This window comes from Dendronephthya gigantea, unplaced genomic scaffold (assembly GCF_004324835.1).
Source record: "Dendronephthya gigantea isolate DGI-Jeju-01 unplaced genomic scaffold, DenGig_1.0 000011F, whole genome shotgun sequence".
NCBI lineage: Eukaryota > Metazoa > Cnidaria > Anthozoa > Malacalcyonacea > Nephtheidae > Dendronephthya > Dendronephthya gigantea.
In genome coordinates, this window is record NW_021163021.1 from 1,866,922 (window position 1) to 1,885,061 (window position 18,140).

General features: G+C 35.9%; 3 protein-coding genes and 1 pseudogene across 3 annotated transcripts; 3 read left to right on the plus strand and 1 right to left on the minus strand.

Moving 5' to 3' along the window:
- Nucleotides 1-201: 201 nt before the first annotated feature.
- LOC114518667 lies at nt 202-993 on the minus strand. The gene has a single exon (XM_028538673.1). It carries the CDS (start codon nt 991-993, stop codon nt 202-204), a length of 792 nt encoding a protein of 263 aa, XP_028394474.1.
- A 5,358-nt stretch (nt 994-6,351) lies between these two features.
- LOC114518668 lies at nt 6,352-8,557 on the plus strand. The gene is made up of 7 exons (XM_028538674.1): nt 6,352-6,702; nt 6,857-6,994; nt 7,113-7,248; nt 7,412-7,592; nt 7,735-8,086; nt 8,176-8,370; nt 8,507-8,557. The coding sequence occupies exons 1-7, from the start codon at nt 6,352-6,354 to the stop codon at nt 8,555-8,557; spliced, it is 1,404 nt and encodes a 467-aa protein (XP_028394475.1).
- Nucleotides 8,558-9,172: 615 nt separating this feature from the next.
- LOC114518669 lies at nt 9,173-9,782 on the plus strand. Its single transcript, XM_028538675.1, has 3 exons — nt 9,173-9,207; nt 9,296-9,444; nt 9,538-9,782. Exons 1-3 carry the CDS (start codon nt 9,173-9,175, stop codon nt 9,780-9,782), a joined length of 429 nt encoding a protein of 142 aa, XP_028394476.1.
- Nucleotides 9,783-14,371: 4,589 nt separating this feature from the next.
- LOC114518670 lies at nt 14,372-17,992 on the plus strand (annotated as a pseudogene).
- Nucleotides 17,993-18,140: the final 148 nt, after the last annotated feature.

Here is an 18,140-nt window from a genome sequence, read left to right on the forward strand (position 1 = left end):
CAACTGCTGTTGATCTGATATAAACATGATCTAATAAGCTTCCAGATGATACAAATGTTGGCTTTGTTACAATTTAAAGATAATTAAAAGAATCCATTAATAATTTAAGATCTTCAACTTGTTTATCATTGAAGTAGTTAATATTAAAATCACCAAGAACAATATCAACAGTAGTACTTGTAAGTATGTATCTCAAACATTCTATGTATTGCAAGACATTACAGTTCTGTTTTGGATAGAGTAGAAGAATATTTTGTGTTCCATTGGAGATGTTGTTAACCAGTTCATATTTGACTGTTTTACTAATTCTGTGCTGACTACCACTTGATCAAGTGTTAAACCTTGAACTTTATGTACAGTACATGCCCAAGCTAGCGTCACAGGAAATTGTACTCTCTGTATTTGTGGGGTTGATGGTTTACCTGGTCTTATTTTGATCTTGACCAAAACAGGTTCAATTGGGACAACTTGATGTTCTCTTGCCAACAGGTTGCTAGTAGTGTTAAGAAGATTTTTACCAGCATTTGGATAATCAAATTTAATGTAAAGAATGGTTGGTTTCTGGTTAGTTGGATTGACATCAACTTTAAACACAGTTCCCATTTGTCCATTGATAAGTCTGTCTGCAATGCTAATATTGCTTGTCAACATCACTCTGGCAGCTTCCTTGATGTGACTTACTAAATAAAGTCCACCTGTTTCAGAACGTTTTCTTGCAAGAACTTTATCAATATCTTGTTTCTTCACATTTGTTGGCAATTGGTCTTCAGCTTTTAGAACAAACAATGGTCCAGCAAGTTGTTCTAATTTCTCATTATTGTGTTTGTCAACTGGTGAGTTCTCTGCCCATATATGGAGTGCATGTGATGTGTAATCAGGGTCATCTAGGGATATTGATCTCGATTGGATTACCTTTATATCATCATCTGTCTGGTTAGCTGTTCTTACTCTGTTAAGAAGTTCAATAAATGCTTTATCATTTCTTTGTCTCATGATTTCTACAAGTTCTATTATTTGGAATACCTCCATGGATGCATAAATTATAAATATCATTCTTGTAAGTAACAAAAACAAACTTCTTACGTATTGGTGGTAGTTGACAAAGATCACCAACAACTATAATAGAGATTCCTGCAAATAACAGAACTTGGTGTACCAAATATATCTTTTAATCTCTGATGAATATTAAGCAACGTTGTGTTTCCTACCATAGAAATTTCATCTATAACAATAAGCTTTAACTCTGACAATGTTAACCTTAATTGTGTCCTTTTTTGATCAGATAATGGTGGTACAATATCACCAGCTTCTTTAGGAATAGCAAGACCAGTATTAATTGTTGTTCCATCAATATTAATTGCAGCTACACCTGTTGGTGCCATTAGTAATACAGTTGGTAACTCAGGGTTAACAGGAGGATGTCTAAAAGTCTTAACTGCTGTATGATATATTGTTTTAATGACATGACTTTTTCCAGGACCACCACCTCCAGTCAAGAACAGATAGATTGGATCTATGTCAACTGGTTTGAGACTGTTTAAGTTCTTCATTGTGTTGCGACACCATGTGAGGAATGTATCATATGCAAGGCATTGTTGTTTGTTTAGTGATCTGATATTGTGACGTAATACATCATCGGAGATCTCTGTTGGTTGGTTGTAGGTTGTAATAGCTCCAGAAGGAGAGTCGTTACATTGTCCTGGATCAAGATGTGAAGGTAACTGTTCATTAAATGATTCGTCTGGGTTTAAATCATCAGGCATTTCATCTAGTAAATCTGCATTCTCCTGGTCATTAAGTGAGTCATATGATTGACCAATCTTGCCTTCATTAGATTTCATTGCCTTAAATGCTTCACTAATAGCATCTGCATCAAGTTCAAATATTGATCTATTGTGTTCGACAATGTTTTGGACATCTTCTTCATAAAATTTGGATGTGTACGTTTGATCAGAAGATAATAATTTATTTTCATCTCGCCATGGGTAATAAAGCACAAGCAGGTGATGGAAATATAACTCTGGCTGTTTCTTTTTGTTTGGTGTGTGATACCTCAACACAGCTTTGACTTTTCGACATTTCATGTACTCATTTTTGTTAAGCAATTGAATTGTTTTAGGAAGGTTCTGTATTGTATCACTGGTAGTACTTTGGCTTTCAATAACATCGTCTGTTAGGACATCTGGCTGGGCATCCTGTGTCTCACAGTCTATTTTGTAATCTTTATAGTAATATGCAGCAAATTCTGCAAGACACATGTTGTCAACAATAGGTATGGATGTTGGTCTAATCATGTAACGTTCAATAATATTTGATTTAAATACATCAGTGCTATCATCATCTAGTTCATCAAGCTCATCTTGACTCTTAGTTACTCGTACTCTTTGTTCTGGAATATTAGTATTAACAAAAATTGTTTTGGGGAATATTTTTCTGAAGTTCAGGCATTGCTCTGTAAACACATTCCTGTGAGCTCACTTCCCTTGTTGATAAAAAGGCTGCACCAACTTTTTTCAACCCATCTCTAATTGTCATGTTGCTAGCTTTAGCTTCTTTTGCTGCATTGACAATTGCTTGTGAACATTCGGTCTCATCTTTAGTAAAGTATGAACACACATATGTTATACATTTATAGTGGTTAAATACAGGTTGCAAGTCAACATTTGCTGCAAATGCTTTAATTCCAGCAACAAAATAATTATTAATAAAACAGCTATGCACAGATCTTTGGAGATGTAATTCAAAATCTGAGTCTGGGGAAATGGATAATGCCCAGTAATATTGATCTTCAGTGATATCTAAAGATTCTAAAATGTCTGTTTCAGTTAATGAGGGGTCATATTCTGGCTTGGATGGGTTAAGGATGTCATCTATTTTCTGTTTGACTGAGGTGAGAATTTTGCATTCGTCTTTCAAGTATGTTACTTCTGACTGCCTCATCTAATTAATCGCTGAGAGGTTCTGCTAGAATAGTTCTGTTTGTAAAAAACTGTCCAAAATTAAATCTGCAACTAACATTTTTGTATTTTCTGCACGTTTTTGAATGATTGTGCTTTTGATAGGTGTTAACTAACTCATACAACTCTGGTTCTGCATTTTTATCTGGAAGATTGCCAGGTACATGGTTGTCAATAAATTTTATGTAAGCATCCTTGTTATCAGAAGTTAGCTTAGGACAATCAGATGTCCATATCAATGCATGTAAATGTGGAGATCCTCTCATCTGAAATTCAATACAAAGTGCATAGTATATTATTTTACCTATTGGGTTACTTTGACGGAGTAAAACTTCAGGGAAAAATGTTTCCACTCTGTCTTGGAAATGTTTTGCAACAACAACAGGATTCAGATTAAGCATCGAACATCTTTCATTGTAAGATAGAGCTTCAACTTGCTCATCGGTCATGTTTTTACCTTGTGTTTTGGCTATAATCTGGAACAGCTCAGGCCATCTAAGATCTGCACATGACAATGTCATGAACCATGTTGGAATACCCAATTGTTTGACCATTGCTGCTACTTCGTACATGAATTTTTGCCAATATGGTGGTGTGCCTGGGATTTGTCTTAAGAACAAATATGCTTGGTCTTGACAAACCAAATTTTTTAATTTATTTACGTTCGATTTTATGTCTGATGCAGTCGCAGATTGTCCCTGTATTTTTTTCAAGGCTATGTTAATACTGTCAGACACTTTCTTTTGTTCTGTTATGGACTGTGCAAAAAAAAAGATGCTCTGGGTTTGTTGCAAATCTTCCGCTATAATGTAAAAGTCTAGCATTAAAATATTTTACTGGTGATAATGTAAAAGTCTAGCATTAAAATATTTTACTGGTGACAATTTAATCTTGCGTTCATGTGTAAAGCCAAATCGACCTTTTGGAAACAATGCTGGGAATGCAAGCTCTTCATAATTTTTATGCATCATTAGTGAAACAGGGTGCTTGTTTTCACCAGGTGCAATGTTGTATACTTCACTGCCTAATGAGCAATTACTGCTGTTTTGTGTTATTGTAATTGGATAATCTGGTAACACAGATTGCAAACAGGTCACACTAGGTGCTTGGCGATGCTCATTTAAGGTGGCTCGATACAGTTTTCAAAAATTCCATCATTCATCACTTTGACACGTTCAAACAACGAATTTTTGTGATTTATTCCAGAGATATTTGGGTTTTTATGTATTTTGATGACTCTACTTTTGAATCGTATTAGTTTTAGTAGCAGTTCGTTGCTATGGCGACATACGTGTACAAAATTCACTCCAAAATGACCAATTGCCTCGGATAGTTGGAAAAAAAGCACGGTGACCCCCAATTTTTTTTCGTCCATTATTTTACTTGGAAGAAAAACTAACAATTGGCAAAAACTAACAAATGCCAAATTTTTGAAAAATGTAAAAATGACATTTTTTTCAATAATTTTTTTTGCTATTATAGAATTTTTTTATATTTTGCTAATTGTTAGTTTTTCTTCCAAGTAAAATAATGGATGAAAAAAAATTGGGGGTCACCCTGCTTGTTTTCCAACTATGCGAGGCAACTGGCCATTTTGAAGTGAATTTTGTTCACGTATGTCGCTATAGCAACGGACGATTTGTTACTAAAACTAATACGATTCAAAAGTAGAAACATCAAAATATATAAAAACCCCAATATCTCTAGAATAAATCACAAAAATGCGTTGTTTGAACGTGTCAAAGTAATGAACAATGGAATTTTTGAAAACTGTATCGAGCCACCTTAACGGGTCATCCTGTTCTTCGTTGTCATCATCAACGTGTTGTTTTGTGGTACTGGATAAATAATTTTGATTTGCAAAATCATCACCATTCTGCAGCTTTTGAAAACTTGTGGAATTGGCACCAATACTTGTAATATCAATAGTGATATCATTATACAATGGATTGTGGACTTTTAGCCAGTTCAAGGCATTGAGGAGAAATTGAGGATGTACTGCTTGGAAATATACATGTCCTCTGAATTCAAGTTTTCTTTTCAGTTTTAACATAATAATACCTGATCTTTCTGAAGCACAAGGTAAAATCTTACAGGATTGATCACATTCAACAGGGACATTACAAATGGCTCTCTTAACTTTTTTATGCTGTCCTTTTGGCATCACTACAATTTTTTCAAAAACTAGTCTTTGTGCTTTGAGAATCTGCTCTAGTTTATCTAAACACAGCAACTCATTTGGTACCTCATTAACGTACATGTCATTACATACTGCTTGACATGGTGTTTTACCCCTTGAAATTTTTAAACGGCATGTCTTGCAAATGTATAGTTTGTTATCATATGATTTAATTTCAGTGAACAAATTTGCCACACCATTGTCATCATACATGTGCTTTTGTAATAAAACAACTGACTTTCTATACAGCAGTCTCTGGCAAACTGAACATACAAAAAATGAACCATCTTTAATTTTACTTTCAAATCTTGTTATACAGGCTTCTTGATCAGAGTGCATTGATTCACACTTAGCAACTTTCTTGGTTAGAAGATCAATTTTTTGGCAGTGGTTCATTGAACTATATTTCTTGGCATTTGATTCTAGAAGAGCTTGCTTTTTTAAAGGATCCATTGATTTATATGTTTTAGCTTTGGTATCAAGAAGTGTTTCCTTTTTTAAAGGATCCATGGACTTATACTTTTTAATTGATGTTCTCTGCAATTTCTCCAAATATAGTTTTTTTTCTGCAGGCTCCAAGTCAGCATAATCAGTTCTACGTTTTTCTAGTTGTCTTCTCTTATGTTCTGAGGACTTATGTTTCCTTACAATTTTTTGTTTCTCTAACGTCGACAAATTGTGTGAACACAGTAGAAATTGAAAATTACACAAAATATTATCACATTTTTCACATTTTATTAAAAAATCATAGATTTTATCAACTAGATAATTTAGGTTGTCACAATATTCATAACCAATTTTTTTCAGCAATACATTATATGCAATTAAACAATATTTTGTACCAGATTTGTTATGTTGAAAAATGCAAGCTAAACACCAGTCAGAAAACCACAACAAAAATCCAGTGTTGTTCGAAACATTTGTTAAAGTGCTCCTGGCAGAAAAATGAATTTTACATTTTTAGAATCTTTGTTAGCAGTGTATACTCTATTCGAAAACCGAATTGCAATTGCGACTTTAGTTTAGAAGTTATTGCCACTTAAACATAGCATTTGGAAAAAAAAAACACGCAAAAGGGATTGGTACAAAATCATTGATGTGACGTCACAATAGGAACCGGTTTGACTCATTCATATTACAAAAATCATTAGCGTGTATAATTCAGATGTCGTTGTAAGAAAGGTGGCGGCGCAAAAAAATCACGCAAATAAAAATATGCCGAATAGATGTATTGTCGGGGGTTGCTCTAATACTTCTAATGCGGAGAAAGGAATTTCTCTTCATTTCATACCGTTTTCTGGCGACGAAAGGCCAGAAGCCAAAAAGAGACGAAAGCAGTGGATTGATTTCGTGCGGTCAAAGCGGGCAAAATGGGATCCGACTCCCAATTCGAGTATTTGCTCAGCGCATTTTGACAGGAAAGATTTTACACAAATGTTTTCTGGTTTCTCTGGCAAAGTACCGCGGTTAGCCTCTGATGAAATTGGCGTAGTGGCAGTTCCTAAGTACCACACAGTAACTACAGAGACAGTGGTTAAACCCTCGTCAGCGAGAGCTAGGAGAATGGTAAGTTTGTACGTATTGTTAATTGTTAATTGTAAAGAATCATTTTTATGTTTGCTGTTTCTTAAACACAGTGCAATTTTCTTTTGTCGGCTATTTGAATACATACATACGATTATATGCCGCGTTGTATGCAAATATTTATCACATTGTAAAGGTTGTAAAAGAAGCGTTGTCTGGAAGTGTGACCGCCCAAGGCAAAGCGCCGGATGAAACTTGCCACGAAACAGACCCAGCTGAACACGCAATGGAAAATGTTGGAGAAGAACTGCCAGAAAACACTTCTCCGAACAAAGTACGTATAAAGGTTTAACAAACAAATATTTCGGTGTAACATTTGCGGGCACCAAACACCGATTGACAGTGACCGCATTGATTGAGTCTACATTTTTGTGTTTGGCTTCTTGCTTTAGACAAACAGCGTTTCAACTGGAACAGACGGTTGTGTTGGTTGTGCGTACTTGCTAAAAGAAAAGCGTAAGACTTGGAACAAGTATATTGCGCTTAAAAGCAAGTACGATGCACTGGTGAAAGTAAAACATTCCAAAGGTAGCGTGTTTTTATCTTTGGTACTGTACATATGTGCTGCAGGGAAAACCCATATGTTTCATACTGTGCGAAAACCCCTTTGTAAATAAGGATATAGGTTTTCCCTGCGCACTATACGTTTTAATGATCTATTCATCAAGTGCAAACGTTCCAATTTATGTAGGTGTTCAGTGTAATATACTAAATGTGGAAGAACTAAGCCGTGCTGAAATGCTCCTAACACTTCCAGAACCCGAACCGGGAAGTGAAGAGACAGGAGATGATATGGACACCAGCGACGAGGATTTCCAATGCGGAGATGAAAGCGAGTCTGACAAATCGGAATTAGGAGACGAAGACACAAGGTATATTTTAATTATTTTTAATACTCAATAGAGTTCACAGACTGAATATTTGGCTTGCAGGTCAGCTTAGTACAAAGTTGGAATATCCTGTGATTTTGCAATGGTCGTATATTGATATACCTATAAATCTTCTCACGTTTAGTAATCCCACTGAGAACCTACGCCAGCAACCTAAATACATCATATTCCTGTCACAGTTGCTGTTGCTATTTAAGTTTTGCCATTATTGCAAAGCAGATGACCCTCTCGTTGAAACTACGACGGATGGAACCCTGCTAATTGTGAGGACAACTTGTGCCAATCCCGTTTGTAGTCGAAAAAACAACATATGGAGAAGTCAACCACTGATGCCTACGACAAAACTGAACGCTTGCGATTTCCTGCTAAGTTTCGCTATTCTTGTATCTGGAGGATCACCCACTAAAGTGCTCAACATGTTTCGACACATGGGACTTGTTGGAATGTGCAATGAATCTTACTATAGACACCAAGGGGTATGTATATATATAACTGACTCAGGTCTTAGACCCAGAGCAAATTGAGGTGTAACTTCTACTATACCAGTTGTGATTTTTCTTTGAAGAAAATGTTGTTTCCAACAATCTTTCTTCACTGGGAAGATTACCGAAGAAAGATTCTGGATCGGTTACAAGCATTGGAATCTTTGGTTATTTCTGGTGATGGACGGCACGATAGCATGGGGCATAGTGCAAAATATGGTGCTTACACAATATTTTGTTGTACGTCAGCTGAAATAATTGATTTTAGTTTGATCCAGGTAATATCAATGAAAAGAACTCAAGTGCTCTTTTTTGCTCATATAATTGATTCGAGTTTTTTATAGAGAAATGAAGTTGGAAGCAGCCTTGCAATGGAATTTGAAGGGTTCCAAAGATGTTTGAACTTTCTCCTAGCTGAAGGCCTGGACATTTCCACCTTTGTCTCAGACAGACATCAAACAATAGCAAAACACATGAGGGAGAAACTACCAAAGATAAAACATTATTTTGACATATGGCACTTGAAAAAGAGTAAGTATCTATTATTTGCAGCAGTTTTGTTTATAAATACACATCATAATAAGTACACTGCACAATTGTTTTACTCAACCTATGTATTTTTCACTTCAAGAGCTGCATAAGGTCTTGACTAAGCTGGCTAAAGAGGCAGATTGTGAAGAACTGGCAGAATGGATACAACCCTGTATAAACCACCTTTACTGGAGTGCCACATCTACTTACTCAGGAAATGGCAGGATTATACTGGCTAAGTTCAAGTCTTTCCTTGGTCATATTGTTGACAAACATGATGGGTTTGATGACCCATTGTATGATAAATGTGTTCATGGTGAACTGACTCCAAGAAAGTGGATTCTACCTGGTATGCTTTGTAAAAATGGCTCTTCGCTCATACTGCCCAGATGTTATTAATGTGATACAATTTTTTTTCACAATAAACTATATATAGATTCTCCAGCCTACACAAAACTAAGTGGTGCTATGCTAAAGAAGTCCTTTGTTAAGGACCAAACTAGTTGTTTGGAAGGTTTCCACTCTGTTATCAATCAGTTCTCCCCAAAAATGAATGCTTATTCATTTTCTGGTATATACTGCAGGTTGGTTTTACTCTATTAGTAATAAACTAACAGCAACTGATTTGGTTAGCTAGCTTATTATTTTGATTAAAATTTCTACATCATTTAGACACATCCTGGCAGCAATCCATTTTAATGCTAACTTATGTCGTAAGGCAAAACTCCATGAAGATGGTACACCACAGGTCAAGGTGTCTTATCCAAAGTTTAAAGGTGGCGATGCCACTGTTAGGGAAAGCAAAGTAAAACAAAACTTTGGTAAGGAAGTTAAAAGAATGAATGGTGCAATGAGCATTAATGAAGTATGACTGATGTGTGTTATCGTATTGATAAATAAATCTTTGTCATTAGAATATGTGGAAGAGATATATCAGACTTTCCTAAAAGCATCTGGAAATGGCACCCTCAAGAAAGCTTCTGAAAAATTAAAAGAGATGACACCTGCCCCCATGAACACCATGTTTGAAAACAAGGAATTGAAAGAAATTGCCATCAAAAAGCAGAAGGCAAGAAAAAATCTTGTTGTGGAAGATGTTCCTCCAACAACACCAAGTATGTACAGTATAATATTTTTGGCCACAATCATAACTCATTAGTTAAGTTAAAATAGTAATAAATAACTTTTCTCAGTTTCAGTTGTTCTTGCTCAGGAAAAGGCACAAAGGCTGCTAAAGCAGCCTCTGGCAGAGCAGCTCCAAGGTGTTCCTTGTGCAAGAATTTGATGAAGGGACACAAAGAAGTGAAGGATTGTCCCAAAAATCAAAAGCAAACACAGCAGTAAAACCAAACCAGTTGTAAATAAATGTACATAGTTATCTGAAACCAATAAATGTACATAGTTATCTGAAATAATATATAATGTGGAGTATTATAACATATAACATTAATGATATAATTATATACACAAATTGTCAAGAGCTATCCTCTTCCTCTACAAATCCTACAAAGTGCTCATTGTCTGTAGGTGAAAAATGACGTCTTATTCGTTCATATGTGCATGCTGGTAAGGGATACTTTCTATTTCCCAGATGCCCAAAAACCAACCACACAAAACTTCTGTAGGCTGTGCTTCGATAGAATCTACAAATCATAGAGCATGTTTAAACATGTCAGTGTGTGATTGTGCATTTAAATTTCATGTGTATAATGTACTTACTTATCTTCTGTGCTTGTTTGACGGTATTGTTCTTTCTTCCTTGTGCGTAATTTGGTTGCCGTTAAACGAAGCGACCACTTGTCTAAGCACACACTGTTAAATCCAGGATGGTCGACAATGCAAGATGGAGGGTTTTCCCTTTCCAGCTCCTGCATGACAAGCTCGCTATTCAGCGCTTCTTCACACTCTTCGATTTCTACGCAACACTGACATTCTTTAGCATTGTGAAGGAGTTCAATCCGACAGTTGCCACACTTACACCTGAAATAAAATCTGTAGTTATCGTACCCTGTGCCATTACCTTAGCACCCTAACTGGGACTCTGGTCCTTCAGTGGATTTCTTCCCAGGTGTCCCCTAAGCATTCCTGAAGGTTTTTTCAGTCGAAACTTTGCGTGTGGACTCAGGGGGGAAGGGGGTGGGGACCAACTTATCCCGGGGGGGACCAAAAAAATTTTTTTTTCTATAGACCTCCAAAGTTAAAGTGCCTATGTCACTCATGGGATCTTTATGCATTTGAAAAAAACGTAAAAAGTTAGTTAATATATTAAAAACATTTTTGATTTAGTGCAATAATTTCGAAGATACAAGCCTCTAAACTACCTGCGGTTCCTGAGTCCCAACCTCCTGGGTTTAAACACGGCTATTCAATTTGAAACTGCCCATTGTTTACAGGAGCCTGGGACTCAGGAATTGCAGGTAGTTTAAAGGCTAGTATCTTCAAAATTATTGCACTAAATCAAAAACTTTCTTTAATATATTAACTAAGTTTTTACATTCTTTTCAAATGCATAAAGATTCCACAAGTGATATAGGCACTTTAAAAATCTGAAAAATGTTTTACCCAAACTTCCGGTAACTTTGTGGGCATGCGTAAGTGCGCGTGGTCTATCCCTGTGCCAATTTTTGAAATGATTCGTTTAAAAAAATGGCAGGAAATTCAAATTTGCCTCTATTTTTAAACACTTTTGAAACCCTCACCCCACCCATAACAGGGTTAGAGTTGAAATTGGGTGAAGCTTCCACATCTCCTTATGTGGACGGTTTTTGATTTGTTGTATCGACTTGAAACTTTGTGCCACAATACACAGAAGCCCTAGCTCTTGTGTATTCAAGGTTTGTGGAAAAATATTAATCCCCTAATATTTTACAGATTTTTAAAAAATCATACCTGAAATAATGCCACTTTACAAAAAAATCTGGAAAATATTCCCATTTTAACTAAATTGCCCCAAACTTTGTACGCATTTGTAAGAGGTTGTGGGCACTATATTTGCCAAGTTTCAATAGGTTTGCTTAAAAGGAAAAGGAAGAATCAAGGTCAGAAAAAATGTCATGAGTTGGTGAAAAACATCCCCCCTGAAAATCCACTCAAAGACCAACTAAAGTGACGTAGGATAATCAGGGCGTGGTCCTAAACACGTGACTACACCCAATTCCGGTCTCGAGCCTGTTAGACTGATATGTGTAATTAAACACATATCCACTAAAGGACGACAAAAATCCACTAAAGGACAAAAAAAATCCACTAAAGGACCATGTGTTGTTAAGATTTTATCTGTTTTCAACCAAAGTTGAGTGGGGTCATTAGGGCGTGGTCCTAAACACGTGACTATGCCCGGTTTCGAGTTTCTTATACTCATATATGTCATTAAATACATAATCCACTAAAGGACCAGAAAAATCCACTAAAGGACCAGACAAATCCACTAAAGGACCACCTCTATTACAGAGACTTAAAATTTTATCCATTTTTGACCAAAGTTGGGTGGGGTAATTAGGGCGTAGTCCTAAATACGTAACCATGCCCACTTCCGGTTTCGAGTTATACACACTGAGATATGTAAAAAACGCATATTTTCATAGTTAAAACCGTTTTCAGAAAAATTTCTTAGAATATAAAATGTTGCAAATCACATCAGAAAATACATATAAAAATTTCACGGAAATATATTAATTGCGAATATTTTAAACAACTTCAATCTCATGTGAGATGTAATGGTAAATACCTTGATAAAAAAGTCTGGAAAAGATTTTAATGTCAACGAAATACCGTCAAACTCGGGCCGGGTAACTAGGGTGTGGCCCTAAACATGTGACTATGCCCACTTCCAGTTTCGAGCTTCTTAGACTGATATATGTGGTTAAATACATATCCACTAAAGGACCAGAAAAATCCACTGAAGCGCCAGCAAATCCACTAAAGGACCAGGAAAATCCACAAAAGGACCACCTGTATTATAGAGATTATATTTTATCCAGATTTCATCCATTTTCAACCAAAGTCGGGTGGGATAATTAGGGTGTTGTCCTTAATATGTGACCACACCCACTTCCGGTTTCGAGTTATAGACACTGAGATATGTGAAAAAACGCATATTTTCATAGTTAAAAATTTTTTCAGAAAAATTTCTGAGAATATAAAATGTTGCAAATCACATCAGAAAACACATATAAAAATTTCACGCAAATATATTTAATCGCAAATATTTTGAAAAAATCCACTAAAGGACCATGTGTAGTTTGATATATGCAATTAACAAAATATAGCAGCTTAAATGACTTGAAACCGGAGGTGGGTGTATGCATAGGTTAAAGACCACTCCTTCAAGACCCCACCCAAATTTGTTTGTCAACGGATAAAATCATAAGTGTCTACTTGTAAAAAAACCGAGAAGCAGTTTTTCATTAAATTTTTAATAATTTTTTAATTAATTATTTACAATTTTTTACAACTATTTACAAAATAATAAAGGACAGCCGGAACTCAGATATGATATAGTCTCTTGTAATTTAGTCTCTTGTAATATAGTCTCTTGTAATTGTCTCTTTGAAATTTAAAATTTTGCTCCGCAGAAATAGCGCTTCAAGATCTGCTAGACATGGAAAGACTTGAGAAGAGGAGAGACGGATGTTCCACTAGGATAACTATGGTATGAAAATGTGAACTATAGTATGTATTTTTATTATTATTATGGTATATTTTATTATTATGTATTTATGGTATTTATCTCAGAAACTTCAGTATCTGCGAAAGTATCTTGATTGGGTGAAAAAATGCAAAAAGGAAAAAGAGGAGGAGGTGGAGCTTCAGTGAAGAAGAACCATCATCTTCATACACAGCAAGTACACCACGTGATTTAAGGAAACTAGAAAATAATAAGCATAGGAATATGGTGCAAACGACAAAGTGAAGAAGTTCCCTAAATACGAGGATGAGAATGCGGAGGAGAGGAGGAGATGCAGAGTGTGCTGGAATTACCCAATGAAGTGAAAGATTGGATGAAAGATGAAAATGCCTTGTACAAAATGGGACATCATGCTGAAGCTTTGAATAAATTTAGTAATTGACATGACCGTATGACCAAGAATCCGGACAATTCCACTGATACCTCCAGTTGTATTGATTCGCCTGGAATAAAATGGATATCATTAGATTTCTCGTGGTGAAAGGAACATTTTGATATGCCATACATAGGTTTACATAGCATATTTGTCTTTTGAAAATTTAAAACATGAGTGGTATTTTACTATGTCAATATGACAAAAATACAAAGATTTTCACTAATAACTCAAGTTCTATAAATTCCCCTGGAATGAATTGGATATAATTAGAATTCGCATGTTCAGAGGAACATCTTGATATGCCATACATTGCTGTACATAGCATATTTGTCTTTGGGAAATTTAAAATATTTTTGTTCCAATTCAGGAATAAAAATTGTACTTTAAGCGCGCAAAAACGCGCGTCTTTGACTAGATTATTTTGGATACACCAGAATGGTATCTTCCATTTAAAAAAACAAAATACCTTAATATTAAAGTGCTTATGAAACGAAATTTTTAACTTTGTAGTTTTTATTGCTTATAGTAGTTTTTGAGCGGCTGAACAAAATGCACTTATCTATTTTTACCTATGCTGAAGAGAAAATCCTTTTTTTCCCCCTCGAAAAATGTAATTCGGCACAAGAAGGCTTCCGAAGTCTTGCGCGGCCGGTGACGTCACTGGTTAGAGTCAGCTATTATAAAGATGGCATCTTCAACAAGTTCTCACGCGAGTTCCCAAAAAAAGCAAAAACAATTGGGCAAATATTGTGTTGCTGGCAGTCCTGGTAATGTGAGTTGTAACAATAACTCACAAACTATTGGAATATCCATGCATTTGTTTCCGAAGTCAAATGAAAAATTGCAAAATGCCTGGATAAAGTTTGTGCGAAGACATCGATCCGGCTGGCAACCATCACCATATCCTATGTTTGCTCAGCTCATTTTGAAGATCGCTACTTCACACAGCGTTTCGACATCAGTTTAGAAATAGGAAAAGAAGCACAAACAAAGAGGTGGCTTGACAGAAACGTTGCGTATCCAACAGTAGATACTGCGATACCAGTCGTTTCAACTACACCTGAAATTTCTGGCCGTGAACGCAGAAAGGTAAAATTAATATATTCATAAACGTAACACATTTCAAACTGAATAGCAACATGCACACTTATTCCACGGATGGGCCTATGATCGTGCCAATTGTAAGCTCAAATAATCATTCTGGTTTAAATACGTTAATTATTCCAGATATTGAGAGATATCAAGAAACCCGACGTACGGCACAAGTCATCATCGACAGTACAAGTGTCCGTTCAAGAGCCAAATGACAATGTTGGCCAAGCGCTGTCAAACGTTCCGGACAATACTCCTTCCACGTCAAGAGTGTCAAAAGAGCTTGAGGAGTACAAAGAGCGTTTGCGCAAAAGTAAGGAACGAGAAAGAAACTGTTTGCTGAGCGTGGTGATAAACGAGAGATGCTCAAGGTGAGAATTATTTATATTATGACTATTTGTAGAGTTATACATGTCCAAAATACATGCATGCCTATTTCTGATTTTGCGCATTCAGGTTCTAGACACCTATGAAGTCCCTACCAAATCCAAAAACAATGAGAGAACAAATGAGGGGCAGACCAAGACGGTAACAAGAAAGGAACTAGAGTATGATGAAGAAATTGATATGGAATCAGATGTGGAAAGTGATTATGGGGAACCCGACCCAGACTGGGATGTCCTGGAACAAGGTGCCCGAGGACAGTGGAGATGATGCTGAACATCTGAATTCTTAGTCAAGAAATTTAATAAGGTTCTTGCATTGCAAACAATATTAATGGATTATGAAGTGAAGTACATGTTATGCAGGCCAATTGAACCTTCAAAAAGCCATCAACCCCCTCCCTGTTCTCTTGTGCTGTAAGTCTAACACATTTTATTTATTTCTTGTATAGTTCGCCTTCAGATATAAAATGCCAGGATGAACCCAAGTTTATTGTGTTCCACAGCATGCTGCTATCTATATTTTCTTTGTTTTGTTTTACCTGCAAAAAAGAGAGCCCTAAGGTGGACATTATAGAAATGGGACCATGGTAACTGTTGTGCAACATTGTGATTCTTGTGGTATGGAATCATTCAAATGGAGAAGTCAACCTTTTCTTTTTGGATGATACCCAGCTGGGAACCTTTGTTTGGAATTCTAATGGCTGGTGCCTCAGTTGGCAAGATAATTCTAGTTTTCAAACACATGGGCCTTGCTGTCTACACATCACGGACATTCTTCTACCATCAGAACATGTTTATCTTCCCTACCATCCTAACACACTGGGAATCCTATCATGCCAAATTGATAGAGTCACTTAGGAATGTCACAGATGCAGTTTGGTGTGGAGATGGTCGGTTTGACTCCATGGAACATTTTGCTAAGTTTGGAGCTTACACAATGTTTTGTGCAACAATTATGAAAATTGTACATTTTGATTTGTTGCAGGTAAGTATGAAACAATGTTGATTTGTAGAAACAAATTGCACAACTTTATCAAGTAGAGCTATAGCTATTTTTTTAATTATAATATGTGTAGCTATCTATTTATTTATTTTTGGTCCTTTTTGGAACAGAGCTACAAAATATTAGATTGCTTAACATGAAGACTGCATTGTTTTTGTTGCAGGCAAACCAAACTGGAAGCAGTAATGCTATGGAGCTGGAAGGGGCAAAGGCATGCTTTGATTTCCTCCTTACTATTGCTGGATTAACAGTCCCAGTATTCATCTCAGATCGACACCATGGGATTACCAAGTGGATCAGAGAATCCCATCCAACAATTCAGCACTTTTTTGACCAATGGCACATTGCAAAAGGCATTGTTAAAAAAATGCTGGCTGCAAGCAAGAAAAAAGGATGCGAGCGAATTGGAGAGTGGACAAAAGCTGCCAGAAACCACATTTACTGGTGCTCAACCTCTACTGTAAAAGGCTTTGGAAGTATGATCCAGGCAAAGTGGAAATCCTTTATGCGGCATGTGGCCAACAAACATGATGACCATCCTGATCAGCTATTTCCCAAGTGTGCTCATGAAGAGCTTGAAGATGAAAGGAAATGGATTAAAATTGGTAAGAGAGTCAAGTAGCACACCAATTTGATAAACAGCAATTTGCTTTTTTTCATGCAAGGAATGTAGTTGATCTATAAGGTAGTTATGCCTATTTATCGCTTTGAGAAAAGAACAATTAAACTCCAAAATAATTAGTCACTTAGATACAAGATAGTGTAATGAATAGTAATGATATTTCCTAAATGATTATTTTAGGAACCAGAGCTCATGACAAACTACAAGCCATTATCATGAAGAAAGCAATCCTGAAAGATGTGAAGAAGCTTTCGCCTGATGCTCAAACAAGTTCATTGGAGGGTTTCCACTCTACTCTCAACCAATGGCACCCTAAAATGATTTGTTTTTCATGGCTTGGGACATATTGCAGGTAATATGATTGTTTCACCATAATTATGAATTAGGGTGATAACAAATGTAAGATATGTTTGGCAAATCAGATATAATAAATAATATATTATATAATCAGTTATCTCCAACAAGAAAAGGAATATTGCTGATTACAAGATGTTAGCATGTGGGAATTTTCTTTGTTTTAGACATATTCTTGCTATCCTCCATTTCAATGAAAATATAAAACGAAAACAAAAAACAACAAGATGGCAAGAACTATGTCAGTGTGACATATACAAAATTTAAATTTGTAGATGAAGTTGTACGAAATATTCCAGTACCACCAACTTACAGTAAGTGGATTGTTGTTGATTGATATTTTGGCTTAGATTAATCATCAAGTATATGTTTTTTAATAGACTATGTAGAAGACATGAAACATTTACTATTTGCAACATCTGAAGAAGACCTAGACAAGATGATAGATAAATATGAAGAACGGGTACCAAAACCATTGAATAGTCGGTTTCTATGCAAAGTGCCTAGGGATGAAGCCATTACTAAGAATGCTGCTCGAAAACGAAAGATAGCTGAACTTTATCCATCAGGTATATATATTTTTATAGTCTTTGCAGGCATTCTAAAAAATTGTTATTATTCTATTGGTGCAATGTGCTAGGCTTTTACCTCTGTCTAAGGCTTGACAACTGTACTCTAAATATTTTTAAAAACTTTTAAGGTGAATTACAAAATCAAGAAATGGTAAAGGAAAAAAGAAGTAGACAGCAATTGCAACAGAGAAGACCAAGATGCTGCAAAAAATGCAAACTGCCAATGAAAGGTCATCCCCATTTTCACTGCCCAACACAGCAAGTAGCACCACAGTAGTGTATTGGGGAAATGTAAATAATTTTATATGAGGTCAACAAAGTTTGCAAAATATTTTTCATAGCATCTAATCTTGCATACAATTTAAAATAAACAACCCATAAAGCTTTAGAAAAGGCATAGCCATGCATATTCAAATTATGTAAAC